We start from the raw sequence: 14,536 nt of genomic DNA on the forward strand, positions 1-14,536 counted from the left end.
ACCCTTCACCTCTACCTCTTACCCTGTTGTTTATGCATGGTAGAGATTTACCATATGTCAAAGCTGTATAAGTTGCAAAAATCATTTCAGAGTAAGCACCTAGAAGGTCAGTGCAGTTTTTCTTCAGGGCTGGGCTCATACATCTAAACACACAGAACTCAGTCCATCACTAGGTATTTCACTGTAATATATAAAATATTTAGATATTTAAATATTATATTAATATATTAATATATTATTGTATCATACTATTAATAGGATATATTAATATATATTTATAAAAAGTATTTATAAATAACAAATTATCTAAAAAGATTATTTATATATAATACTATATAATATATATTTATAAATAATTTTTATATGTCAATATATCATATTTAGTAATTTTATCTATATTTTTGCTTGCCTAAGTTTGATAACAGCATAAGAAAATAGGTAAAAACAAGTAATTAATAGAAACTGGATATACTAGTTTAGTACCTTGAAGTTCTGGAATTCTCTCGTAAGATTATGTTGCCAATGAGGCCAAAGGTTTGAGATGTCCTTGTGAAACCCTCTGTTTCAGAATCTACTGTTCCCCCAGCTGCTGTGAGCAATGAGTACACTACAAAGGCTGTGCAAGGTGATGTTGTAGGATGTCCTCCTTCATACGAGTCATACTGCCTCCATGGTGGAGTGTGCAATTATGTTTCTGACCTACAAGACTACGCCTGCAAGTAAGTATAGAAATTTGTATTTTCTCTGCTGAGGAATGGCACCCTTGGAATGCTACCCTCAGTTTACTGCAGGCAGTGAAGAGTTTGCCCATGAATGATCTGTTCATCCATCATGTCACTCATTAGCATTCAAATCCCCTCTTTCCTATAAATGATCAGTGTAATTTTCAGTGCATGGCCACTCCATTCACACCCATAGCAATTAATATTGCAAGGATTGGATTTGTTCCCTAAGCACCTGATTCTTTAATTTGGAAATGGGAGGTAAGTTGTTAAATGACTTGAAAGAGGTCCTTGCTCTCTCTCCTGTACATGTCCTGCTGGCCTTGCTGTTCATGTAGCATACAGTGGGATGGAAAAGGACACCTCTGTCCTGTCTTCTCAGCAATCTTCTGGTGTCAGCATCTTCCATGACAGAAAGGCAGAAATGAGTAGGATATAATTGCCCTCTTAAAAACAGGGAGGGTTACAATGAGACCTCAAATTTGAGACCTACTTCCCCTGTCAATATTTTTAACCCTGTCAATAATTTTGTGAAGCCTAATTCTGGGTTCCCCAAATGCAGGTACTGATAAAAGCAAGGAGAATCTCATCTCTCCAGAAGTCAGCCTTGGCTTGGTCAATGTCACAACCTTGTCCCATGTGGTAATAATTTCTTCAAAACATTTAGTGCTGGCATTTAAGTGTGTAACCTGATTATATTTGAAGCCGTACTCAGAATCTTTCTTCAAAATCAAGCATAAAATCTTTGCAATGGGACAAATCCAATGCCTGCCTCCTCCCCCAGGGTCACAGGTGGTAAATGAGGACCTGTACAGGGGGTGGGTGCTGTTCCAGAGTAGGGAAATCTCTCTCTGTGTCTCAGGCTTTTCTATTTTGAAATATGAGTGGTCTCCCCTGCCTACAGCCCTCTGTACCCATAAGAATATGAAAGGAATGTGTCTCACGTGCAAATACGGGAATGAAGTCGATGCTTTGTGCTGTGGATCTCTTGAGCTCAGCAAAGCTCTTGGGCAAAGACATTATGGGAGACAGACTCATGGTCATCTCTGGTGCTGGTTTTGAATTTTTAGTGTAACTTTTAGAGACATAGTAAACTATCTATTTTCACCTCAGAAGTTTCTTCTCTCAAAAATTGAAGAGTCTAAACCTGCAGAACTTTCAAATTGGATCACATTTCTTTTATTTGTTAGGTGCTAGTGCATAATGAGAATTGAAACCTACATATTTTTCAATTTTGGAAGTGGAAACTGTTAAAAAATTTAAGAGCAACTATGCTGTTGGGATTTGTGTGTGGGTGTTGCTGGATTCTGTCCCTGCTGAATCCTCACTAGATGGCAGCATTCATTCATGTAGGCTCTGATTTATTAACTGCAGAAGAGAAGGAATGGAAAAATGTTATCCAGCAAAAATAACATACCAAATGTGATTTGTATTTTAATTAATAAAAGATCATACACTAGAAAGTAGATCTGCCTGCATGTTTGAAATTCATTGTAATTTAGCATTAAAAAATTAGCATTTTTTTCTGCCTTCCAGCACACACGCATTCTAAATTTTAACAGAATGAGAGTGCTTGTGCCTGATTTAATAATGGATGCTGATATAACGCTTTCATGTCATTAGGTAAAAGCTGCTGCAGGTCAAATCCTGCTTCTTTTTTCTCATCTGACTAGCTTTTGGACTTGAGTGAAATTAGACAAATTAGAATTGTGATGAGTTGAGCCTACATTGCCAAGGGATTGCTATGAACTGAATAGACTTTTCATTTTTTCCATTTATTATTTATGTCTTGCCTTGTGTAGCAAAACTAGGCTGAGATTATTTTTTGATGTGTTTCTCACTTTCTAGTAATTTTGATTTGAGGGTTTCATTCATCGATAGGATATTTCTATGTTGGGTTTTACAGTGGTAAAAGCAATCAAATAAAAACTGGCTACAGAGGAAGCTTATATTAAAAGTAAGTTTTGAAGATATTTCTAAATGAAGATATTTCTTATGCATGGGTTTTTAAAACACTTTCATTCATCTTGAATTTTACAGTAAAGATTCAGATTAAAATGTTATTTCTTAATCAACTCACTCTGAAAATATGAGTCAGTCCTGTCCTGCCTCCTTTAAAGAAAGGGAAGCTTGCTGCTGAAAGAAGTTTAATGGAAAATCCCAGGGAAACACTAATCACACAGCAGGATTTACAGGACTTGAGAAACTTTTTTTCCTACTTTTTAACCCATAGGAATATGGTAACGACAACCTCGCTGTACAATTCTATCGGCGATTCAGTACCTAATAGCGGTACAGGGAAAAAAAAAAGAGAGAAAAAAAAAAGACAAATAAAGAGACTTTTAATACTGGATTCTACAGGTTTCAACCGCATACCTTTAAAGTGATTTTGTCTCCCCGATGCTAAAGCGAGCCAGATGTTTCTGCAGCGGTGGTCGGTGGTGAATGGACGCGAGGTGCCGGAGGTGGCGGTGCGTGCCCGTGCCCCGCCACCCCTGCAGCGTGTGCCCTCTTTCCCCGGCAGCTGTGTGACGGGCTACGTGGGGGAGCGCTGCCAGTTCAGCGACCTGGAGTGGTGGGAGCAGCAGCGCGCCGGGCGGGCGAAGGTGCGGAGCATCGCCATCACCGCGGGCGCCGCCGGGCTGGCCCTGCTGCTGCTGCTGCTGGCCGGGCTGGCCGCCTACTGCCGCAGGTACTGCTGCTGCTGCTGCTGCTGCTGCTGCTGCTGCTGCTGCTTTCACCGGGGGCTTGGGGCCGAGAACGCGAGCCTCAGCTGGTGGCGGTTCCTGTGCTTTTCCTTTTCGGTAACTGGCTCTGTGAATAATACAGAAAGTTCTGGCATGTCCCAGAACTCACGCTGGTGTTAGTGAGCAAACATGTCTGGAAAGAATAATAGACCTTATTAGAGCTCAGGAACATGCCATTTACTTCTTCCCTGCATTTCCCTTCACAGCTCTAAATGTCTAAAACTCTCATGGTTTCATGACGAGAACAGGCTTTATTAGAGCTCAGGAACATGCCATTTACTTCTTCCCTGCATTTCCCTTCACAGCTCTAGATGTCTGAAACTCTCATGGTAGGGGTTAGCTCTTCTCTGCCAGCTATTCGATGAATTGGCTTTTGTTTCCCATTGAGTGTAGAATTCCACCTGAAAATTTCTTTGCCTACTAACCTTCCCAAGGCAAACGTACAGAGTGATGCTTCCAGCAGTGAACATGGAACCAGTTCTCCTGGCAGTAGAGAGAGTAAAATCAGGGGAGTGAGTCTAAGCACATCTGCTGTAAAAGTACTCCCTGGCATTTTCCATGGCTGAAATGAATAGCGCAGATTTGGGATTCTTCCTGTGGCAAAAAGAATTCCAACGGCCACTATTTAAGAACTCAGTCTGATGTGAAATTAAATGTCATCGGTGTCCCTTAGACTGGAAAGTATTAAGCATTTAAGCTAGAGTCTTTTGGCCATGACCTTGGCAGACAGCTGTTCTCAGAGGCTGATTTAAATGCAGGATTTTTGTTTGTGGTTTAGGTCAATTTTAAAATTAGATTCTCCTAGACATAGAAAATTAAGTTACAAAAGAAGTTAACTATGCAAGCTAGTATTTTTCATTCTTTTTTAATGGTTCTTGGCATATTTAGTCCACAAGTGTAGGAAAGCAGCAACATTTCTGTTTTTCTATTAATTAGTGATAGGGGTCCATAATTAAAGCTAAGTGCAGCCTGTTTTTTTTCTCATAACCTGGGGCTCAGATTTCGATCAGTGGATATATAAAGAACAGAAAAATTGTGAGATTCTTATATTTCTCATATATTTCATATGTTGTCTTGTGAAAAATAGAATATGATTTGTCTAAAGGTATGAAAGTATTAAATTTCTTCCCTTCCTCTCTCTTTTGTAATTTCTCCCAGATTTATGTTTATTTCTTGCCAAATGCTTTTGATCAATATAACTATTTACCACAACAACAGGTTTTCAATTACACACTTGACTGAGTTTGAACTGCAGCAATTACTAGTATAACTAGATCAAAATTAAACCGCGGATCTAAAATCCCTATTTAACTGGAGTCTGGGACCCAGACTCTGAAATTGCACTTTTTCAGATAATCTACTGAATTTCAAAATGTACTGATTAAGTCTTTGGTAGTCCTGTTCCTTCCTCTGCAAAAAAGGAGATGCCAATCTCCTTTTAATTGAAGGAAATGAAGCTGGAGGTCTACACCTGCCAATTTGAAAATGTGGGAACCGAAGGCCGAGCGTGCTGCAGTGTTGTGTTGGTTTGTTCAATGACTGCTGTCTGCTGAAGAGCACTGTGTGATTCTAAATGTTAGGTTTATGCAGTCTGACTGTACAGTATGCCAAGTTTCTTATCTTTCTTGGAAAGAAAAGAAACAACTCTTTTCCACAAAAAAAAAAAGTGCCAAACCTGAAGCATAGATTCAACACCGACAATTCCTCCACCTCAGTTGGCCAAGGCCACACAAAGCAAAATTTATTTACGCTGTATTTTCATGAAGGGAGCAATGTATGGTAATTATGCCATGTGACCTTTCTCAGTTAGTATATAAAAGCTATGTAGAAATAAAGAAATAAAAGGAAAATAAAAGGAAAATTCAAATTTTCATTGGTAAATATCTACTGAATTTTATTTAAAATAGATCAAGCAATGGGATGATATAAACTCAGACTTCCAGAATTTGAAGACTATAGCATGAATTTTTTTAGCTGATGCTTAGAAGGGCAAAAATGTGTTTGTAAAGTGAATTAAAATGTACTGATTTAGATCTCAAGAGAAGTAAAATAGGTTTTTTTTCTTTGGGCCCATATGTGCTTTTAATACTGCCTTATAAGTGATTGCTGTTTAACTGCAAAAATAACTGTCTTTGAATTTATGGAACTATCCTCTTAGAGCTGATTCATACCTTTTCTGGCTCCAGATTGTACCCATAGCTTTTTCCACCAAAGCCAATTCTGTGGGTCATGATTTTTTCCTGGAAGAGCTTATTAAAGCTTTTTGAGACTTTCAGTTTATTTCATAGTAACTTCTGAAACTGTTGCTTTGTATAAATGATATAGATGAATACAAAAGTGACTTTCATGATTGTAGCCACCAACGATTCATACCTTTTCTGGCTCCAGATTGTACCCATAGCTTTTTCCACCAAAGCCAATTCTGTGGGTCATGATTTTTTTCCTGGAAGAGCTTATTAAAGCTTTTTGAGACTTTCAGTTTATTTCATAGTAACTTCTGAAACTGTCGCTTTGTATAAATGATATAGATGAATACAAAAGTGACTTTCATGATTGTAGCCACCAACACTGTACAAAAATACAGTCAGCTTTTTATTTCTGAGCTTCACCCACAAATACTCTTCATTGCATTGGCTGAAAAAAATCTTTGTAAGATAAATGTATTATAAATAGAATAATGTAAGAAAATGGAAGGGTCTGGTTAAAATTATGAGGCCTATTGTTCATTCCAATGAATGACCCTTTACAAGATGGCACATTGGAACAAGCATTCGTACACTTCTTACTGACTTCTTTTTCTGACAAGCTATTTGTTTTAATCACTATGTGGTAATGGGTAGCAATACACAAACCAGTGAGGGAAAACAAAATAGATGTACTTCTGTGAATACTGATAGAATAATGTGTGAAAAAAGCATCTGTTCCTCTCAAAGCAAAATAATTGGCTTCAGCTTTTGTTCTGTTGCAGAAGTCAGAATTTGTATAAGAAGAATCTCTGTGCAGAAGCGATAAGAGCTGCCAGCAGCCGCGCTGACAACGAGAGCGTAACACCTACTGGCAACAACTCTCTGGTAACCATATTAATGTGGAGTGGAGAGGGAATCAGGAAGGATCAAAGAGCGTTAGGGATCCACTTGAGATTATCCATCAAATAATTCACATCTTAAATACATTAAATAACTGCTAGAGTCATCAAGTGCTTTGCTGTGAACCCTAGTTCATCTTACCTCATTGTTATCCCTCAAAGTTCACAGCTGCCTGGATGTATTGCAACCATTAGCCAGTGTTATTGTTAGCTTTGAACACAACAGTTGGGGAACTGTGTTCTAAATTAAGGAAATGGCAATGTGATGACATGGCATATCACACAGTTATTTTCACAGGAAAGTATGCCCTTTGTAAAAAAGCCTTCTTGGAAGCCAAGTATTGTGTGTGCTACATGAGAAGTTGAACTCTATTTTGAGGCTTGATGAAATTAAATGTCTTGTATTAGAAGCTGCTGCCTTGTAAAGAAAAACAACCAAGATTTTATCAGGCAGCTTGGTAGGATATATAAAGTTCCAGTTTTACACTGGTGTAGGTAAGAATGCCGACACCGTCTGGTTGTACAGGCCTGTGGCTGTTGTCATTTTTGAAGCTGTGTTTAGCCCTATAAAATCTGGTTTAAGGATCTGGTTCTGACTGGCATTAGAGTAACATCACACTGCTGGGTGATTGCAGTTGGAACTTGAAGTTGTCAAGTGACATAATTGGCATCTGTGGCTGCTTCTGTGCTCAGTCTGAGACTCTTAGAACGGCCTTGCAAATAGTTTAGTGAGAGTGTCTGGCAGGACCTGTGAGTGGGTAGCCACTGAAGCACACTGTCAAACATATGCTGGTAGTACTAAGTCGACTTGACCCTGGTTGTGGCATGTTGTTCCTTAGCTGGTCAGCTGCATTTCTTACGCACATTTAATTATCAGCACCTTTCCTTCAGGTATTGGGCAGCATATGAGTTGAGACATGGCAATGCCATAATTTGTTCACAGCAGAAGTAAAATCCACAGTTTGTAAAATACCTGAAGCTGAGAAAAGCAGAAACATTTGTTGGGACAGTTCACTGCCTGAGAGTTGTGCTCTGTGAGGCCTGCAGCCCATCAGCTCTGTGCCCACCTTCTGCTGACCCTGCAGTTAATGCTGGTCACCAGTGACACTTTTACTTGAATAGAAGGTAACCAAACAGCTAAGCAATAGACTGAATCAACAAAAACAAATCAAGCTTTTACATCTATTATACATTTGTGTTACATTTCATTATGCACCAGGAGACATTGAATACATTAATAATTTATTGCAATGGCTTGTTGCACACTGGAAGAGGAAATCACTGACCCTTTGCTAATTACTGGTGCATACACAGTAATGATTGCTGTGGTTTCATGCATGTGATTTTCTCTGTGCTGATGTAGCCATTGATTGTTAAGCTCACCAGGGCTTCATGCATGCATGCACTCAGGTTAGAACATCTAGAGCTGCCAAAAAGCTGCAGGAAGTTGTCCATTTGTACTTTTCACTTCAAGTAGGTTATTGTTTTTTTATGTTAAAAAAACAAACAAACAAACAAAAAAAAAAACCCACACACACACCCCCAAAAAAGTTATACTACATCAGGGACAGAAAACTATAGCTGCTCAACTCTAAGGTATTTGGGTACTATTGAGCTACACGATGTTACTGATCCTAACAAAGGATTTCATGTTGGGACTGTATCTTGTGTATGCAGTAACTATAAGGAGCTCATGAATTTCACACATTTGGTGGTCCTCACTGCCACTGCTCATTTGTGAGGCTGCTGAGAGAGAGTGCAAAGACTTGGTTGTTCTTGCCTGTCTGCGTTGATGCAGAGGATAACAAGATTTTGTGCTATCACACACATCAAAAGTTAGGTATCATGACACTGAAACTATACCTACCAATTGACCAAGCATCATTCACTTTTCCCTTTACATCTTTTCTGCCAGGCAAGGGTGCAATTAGCTGAGGATGTATTAGCTGAGTGCATGCCTGCATATTTTTTTATGTTCATATTGGAGTTCCATGAGCCAGGCTGGGTTAGTCCTACTGATATGTAAGCCTTGGTAAACTTCTGCATGTTCCTGGATTTTGATGCTATTCTGAGACTTTTCATCCACCAACTGTTTTGCTTTGCACAGTCAAATATATTTTGCAGAACTGTGTGCAGCTGAATCTCTGACGGGGTTCAGTTGCATGTGGTTTAGCAGCTGTAAGAGTACAGATTTTACATAAATGAACTGATGCCTAAATAGGTGCACCTGCTACATGTGTATTCTATCCACATAAATCCACCAGTTATCCACCTGGACTTCTGAATCTGTCAGTGCTTTGTTTGGAACACCTTATTTACAGATGTTTTCTTCCCTGTCTCTTTAAACCTCCCCCCTTTACTGTTTTTTCATCTTTCCCTCTGTACAATTTCATCATAGTGCTTCACATTGCTTTCCTCTGCCCCTATTTTTTCTGTTTTCCCCCTGGTCCTTTCAGCATGTTACTCCAGAGGGTCTCATCTTCTGACCTCCACTGTCACTGTGGCGTGATGGAACCACATCCTGCAGGAGATGCTGAGAGCTAGGAAAGGAGGCTTGCTTCCTTCCCTGTGTTTGACAGAGTTTCCTCATGTCTAGATTCCTGCAGATACCTTAATATTTTTTAATGGCTCTCAGTACTATGGAGAGGGTTGATTTTCATTAACTTTTGTCCTTGCCATTGGTAATGTTGATTTGCAAAGGAAGAGAGTAGTTCTTAGCTAGACTGAGACTGTGCGCTTTCCAAAGAAGGACTGGGGCTGTCATCAACTCAAATGTTTAATTACCTGCAGAGGGAGGGGTCATTCCAGAAGCCAGGATGACCATTTTCCCTGTTCTGTGGTTGATGTGTGTGGCCCTTTTAGTTTGCCTCTTGGATTTCAGAAAACCAGCTTGTTATTTATTAATCTGGGCTCTGCATATTTTGTGCATATTGTATGTATTTGCAGTTTGCGGTTTTTAAGGAGGGTAACAGTTCTCTGGAGACTAAAGCAGTTGATCTAATTGAGTGTGAGACAGCAGATCTTCATCCTGCCTGTCCTTCAGAATCTGGTGAGTAGGATGTCCTTCCTTATTAGATCTCTCCTCACCTTGTACCAGCAGGAGCAGTGGCTGATAGAGGACACAGAGAAATCCAGATTTTATTTCTGGCAGAGCCCATGTTTGTATTGATGGGAAGAGACCATTCAGTCCTACATTTTGCAGATCAGTCATAAGAAACTGCACTACAGCAGTGCTTTCACACAAAACAAGCCAGAGGATTCTTGTGATAGAGTAATATCGGATGTTTGCATTAATATAGACCTGCAGAACTTTGCAGGTGAAGTTATGCCCATCATACAGTTGGGGAATGGATGTCCATGGAACATCAACACCTTGACAGTCCTTATACATTCAGGCAGGGTAACTGGAAAGGTGTGAAGAGTCTATGGCAGCAACTGCAGCTCTGCTTTTTGTGTTAAACAAGGTGTTTCACTGCTCGGGCAGTGTTTGGTGCTTAAACAAAGATGAGATGAATGGAGGAGATGTGCCTCCCATCACTGGTCCAAAGGCAGCAGGTGGCACAGAAGCATAGGATGGGCTTCCATGGCTCTCAAATTACCAGCTGAACTACACTGACTTTTAGGAACTACTGCCTTTTAGGGGCAGCTGGATCTATTAATTGCTCAGATGGTGAGAACTGATGGAGAAAGACTAATACCCTAAGACATTTGTTTTATTTAACATATATACTTCCTAATTGCAGAAGCTACTAGAGAAGCCAGTTTGCCTCAGCTCCTTAGAAATATGCAAATACAAATGTTTGAGGATACAAACATCCAGGCATCTAGCAAGATTTTCAAAATTGCCATTCCTGTCTTTAGACATACACTGAGAAGTCACTTTATTCATCAGTAGAAAATGTGCCTCACATTTACTTGGATGCACTAATATTGGGAACATGTGTAGAACCTCACTGTCCAGCAAAGGAAGAGTGATGTTTCCCATTAAGAGATTCTCTTTTCTTTTACGGCTTTATCAGATACAGGTATTGGAACAGAAATTTCCCATGACAGGTGTATGATTTTTTCATAAAAATTTTAGCAGAAGTGGTTCCACCCTCTTAGACAACAAGATCAGTAAATAATCTGGTATTGTTTTTTACCATGTTAAAGGAAGTTCTTATGCCATGCCAATGAATAATTCTAAGATCTTTTAACTTTGAAGCAGAGACTTTAATTTTGCCAGGCAGGTAGTCTTGGCATGCCTTACTCTGTTATGTATTAAAAGAGAAAACCATGAATCTAGCCTAGGACAACCAATTCTTAAAATCTGAAGGAAGTTCTTGACTTTACCTGCTTTTTTGTTCTTTTGTCAGGTATTGAACCTAATTCTGTGCATTCTTTCACAGCTTTCTTCTCTCAAAGCTGTCACTACATTTCTTTTAGCTGAGCTGCTGTGAATCTTTTCACATGGCTTTCAGTAACATATATCTGTTTTCTCCAGAGGAAGAACAGCCTGTAACATGTGATAAAGCAGCAGAGACTGTGGCAGAAGAGGAGAAAGAACAAGGCCACCAAAAAGAGGGTCCTGTTGATGAGAAATCGCACCAGTCCACAACAGCAGTGAAGTGCCCTCCCCAGGCTCCCTGGAGCATCCATCCCAGTCCCCTGCCGGAAAGGGAGCCTTGCAATCTTGCCCCAGCCAGCTTGCTGATGCAGCCAGACTAGAAGCAGTCTGTGTTTGAATGGGAAAAGGAAGATGTCACCAAAGGATGTGAACTCACAAACACTGAAGCAACACTCATTTTTTTTTCATTAAAATCTGCTTTATAAAAAACCCACCATTAATCAGAACAAAACAGAGAAGTCCTGGCCACTCCTTCCCTGTCATCTGTGCTCTGAAGAACTATTGTGTGCAACGTATTGGCAATGAGTACTCTATAAGTATCACTGCTGCTAACTTCATTAGCTGCCTGCTAAAAGGTCACTGGCAGGAAGAGAGTCAAGTGGGTGATTAATCAGTGATAAGTATTTTCTAAGGGACCTTGTTGCAAGTAGTGATCTTTACACACACAGAGTTTAGAAACTGCCTAGAAAATGGAACACAAGGACAGCTGCAGAGAAACAGGAATGGAGGATAATGCAGAAAAATTAGTTCAAAATAATCTTACTATGAAAAGATTTTATGGACACTATATGCCTCTCCCCAGTGCTGCTGAAAACCAGTCCAACTTCTTGGATTCCACCTGAGATGTTCTTGTGTCTAGCAAGCACCAAATAGGATCTTGAATTACTCAGGTTTTGTGTACTGGAGGCACATGTTGTTAATCATGGGCAGCATTTCAGGGGAAAGGTGATTCCTCCATTTTTTCCCAGCCTACACTCGTCCTTCAGAGCATAAAAGGATTATTTCTGGGCTGAGGAAGTGGGTTTGTGTCTGCCTTCAGCCCTGCAGAGAGGCATGTGCTGGAGCTGTCCTTGTCTTACAGAGTGGAACACCTTGTCTTTGGTGCCTGGCACCAGAACCTGGTCCATTATATAGGACTCAGTGTGAGGGCAGAAGTCCAGCCAATTGCTGTTCCAGAAGAACAGGAGGAGTGAGACAAAACTACAAAAAAGCCACCTCAGTTTCGACTGACTTCCACTCAACTGCCTGTTGAATCTGAGGGAACAACTGGAAAACTGAACCAATTTTTCTGGATTTCTAACGCCTTTCAGGTTATCTACTCTCTTGTAAAGCTCTGTAGTATGCAGAGCTGGGGTCAGCAGGTGAGAGCCTGGCGCTGGTAACACCAAGGTTGTGGGTTCAGTCTCTGTACAGGCCTTTCACTTCAGAGTTGGACTTGATGATCCTGTGGGTCCCTTCCAACTCAGAACATTCGGTGATATCAAGTGATTTTCACCAACTTGTCTTGACTTCCTAAGGCTGTTTTCAGAACGTTTTGGAAGATACCTGAACATCAGCTGAATTACTAATAGTGATTTTATTATTTGTGGGCGATCTCTCAGTCCTCTGTTTTTGAAGCCTGCTGTTGTAACCTTTAAACTTTGCTATGGTGCCCACCACTAATGTTCCTTGTAATTCATAAGATGGAGGATAGTGGAAAATATTACTAATTTCTGTGTTTACTATTCTGCTTTTCTGGGTTCCTTTTGAGTCCTGCCAGAAAGGTATGGAATGTTGTATTTCTTTTTTTTTTTACCAGTTCTGTAGGCCAATAAGGGAAAGAGTAATGAAAGGCTCTTACCTCTTATCCAAACTAGTTATACACTGGAGTAACTTTGTGAAGTCAGTTTTGTTTCATGTTGTTGAAACAGTAATGACACTGAGTCCTGGTTTTGTAGAGGGTCGTCACTTATTTAACTTCTAAAGTGATTTTGAATTGTTGAGTCTGTTTTCTAACCACATCAATTCTGGATTCAGAACAAACTCGTAAAATACTAATTTCCAAAGCTGAGTTGGAACTACCAGCAGTGAAGACCCATTCACGTGTGTGAATGGTAACAAGGGTACTTCCACAGAAAGAGAAATGGTTGAGAGGTGTTGGCATACTAAACTGTGTTCAGGAGCAGGCAACAACTGTGTTGAATCATTAGGATTTGATAGATTTGATTTTAAGTTTGGTATTGTTTAATTTCACTAACATTGTTCAAAGCATCTAGTTTGGATTCCCTGGTCTTTCAGTTACTGATCTTCTCTATTTTAATGTGAAGAGAGTCTAGGTCTAAAGGCCCCAGTTCAAAAAAGCATTTTGTTCCCATGAGAGATACCCAGCAAAAAGACTTTGATCCCTGCACTTTGAGTTTCTCTGGTGAAGTATGTTTGTGTGCTTAAAATGCAAGTGTTGTGTCAAATGACAGTCAACATTTCATTGGAAGCTTCCCCAACCAAAAGGAATAAAGATCTGTAACTTTGAATCTTGCCTGAATAAAGATGTTTCAGACTCCTTAAAAAATAGTTTGCTATTCTGTCCTGGGGTTTTTTTTTGTTTACTTTGCTTTCCTTCCAAGGATCTAACTTTAAATTCAATAGTATTCGACAGAATAAGATAGAGAAACCAAGCTGATATGTTTTTTTAATTAGAGTGTTTGGAGTTTTAAATGTTTCCTAAACTCAGCTCTAAACTCAAAATAATCTCTAGTGTAAAAACTTGAAATTATATTTCAATACAAATATAATATATTTGGTTTATTTGTATGTTTATAAAGTTATTGATTTATAAAATAAAATTTAAAAAATACCAGACAAAAATTCCTGGTGTCCCTCTTGTTTTAAGAGATGAGAGTGCACAATTCTGGTTTCAGTTGACTCCTGTCAGGCAAGCTGAAAGCTCCACTGGTTTCATACAGCCACAGTCTATGTGTTGGTGCAGCACATGCAGGTGTTGTGGGTTTTTTGTTCTCCATCTAGAGAATCTATACTAATGAGGATTATCTGCTGCAGCTCACACCTTGCTCCCACCTTGAATATGGCAAGCTTTTATTTATATTTTATTTATATCTTCCCATAAACCAATACAATCCATATAATCCTTTTTGTTCACATCTAAATGACTCTTAGGAATGCTGCTACTTATTCATCTGGAAATATTATCCATGGCTTCAGAATATGTTTTCAAACTGGTTGCCAAGATGTTCTGTTCAGGCTTTACATGGAGGTCTGTTGAAGTAAAATAGTTGAATCCTGGAGGTTGCTCAGTTTTTTGGCTAAACTTTCTTCAATGAATATGCTTTTTAAAATTATTAGAATTTCTGTGTATGTAACAAACTTAGTATTGATCTTAAATCCTAATGGCATACTCTGACTTTTTAAAATGAAATTATCCTGTGTTATATTAAGCTGTAAAAGAGGAATTTAGAAACACATTGGGTGATAAGATTGACAAGTCCAAAGTGAGAAAACCATAGGTCATTTTAAAGAGCAAAGTGACTCTGTTTAGTTCAGCAAATCTTGACTTTATAGGAATTAGCATTTCAATCCTCCAAAGCTATATTTTCATTGT

At 39.3% G+C, this 14,536-nt stretch overlaps 1 protein-coding gene across 1 annotated transcript in view; it reads left to right on the forward strand.

Moving 5' to 3' along the window:
• Positions 1-13,785, forward strand: part of EGF (epidermal growth factor) — a 57,312-nt gene extending 43,527 nt beyond the window's left edge. Inside the window, exons 21-25 of the mRNA XM_041480149.1 lie at positions 569-719; positions 3,247-3,414; positions 6,438-6,540; positions 9,501-9,603; positions 11,038-13,785. Of these exons, the coding sequence (XP_041336083.1) occupies positions 569-719; positions 3,247-3,414; positions 6,438-6,540; positions 9,501-9,603; positions 11,038-11,261 (749 nt within the window). The 3' untranslated portion in view covers positions 11,262-13,785. The remainder of the gene's footprint in view (positions 1-568; positions 720-3,246; positions 3,415-6,437; positions 6,541-9,500; positions 9,604-11,037) is intronic.
• Positions 13,786-14,536: the final 751 nt, after the last annotated feature.

This window comes from Pyrgilauda ruficollis, unplaced genomic scaffold, assembly GCF_017590135.1.
Source record: "Pyrgilauda ruficollis isolate IOZ18807 unplaced genomic scaffold, ASM1759013v1 scaffold5, whole genome shotgun sequence".
Classification (NCBI taxonomy): Eukaryota; Metazoa; Chordata; class Aves; order Passeriformes; family Passeridae; genus Pyrgilauda; species Pyrgilauda ruficollis.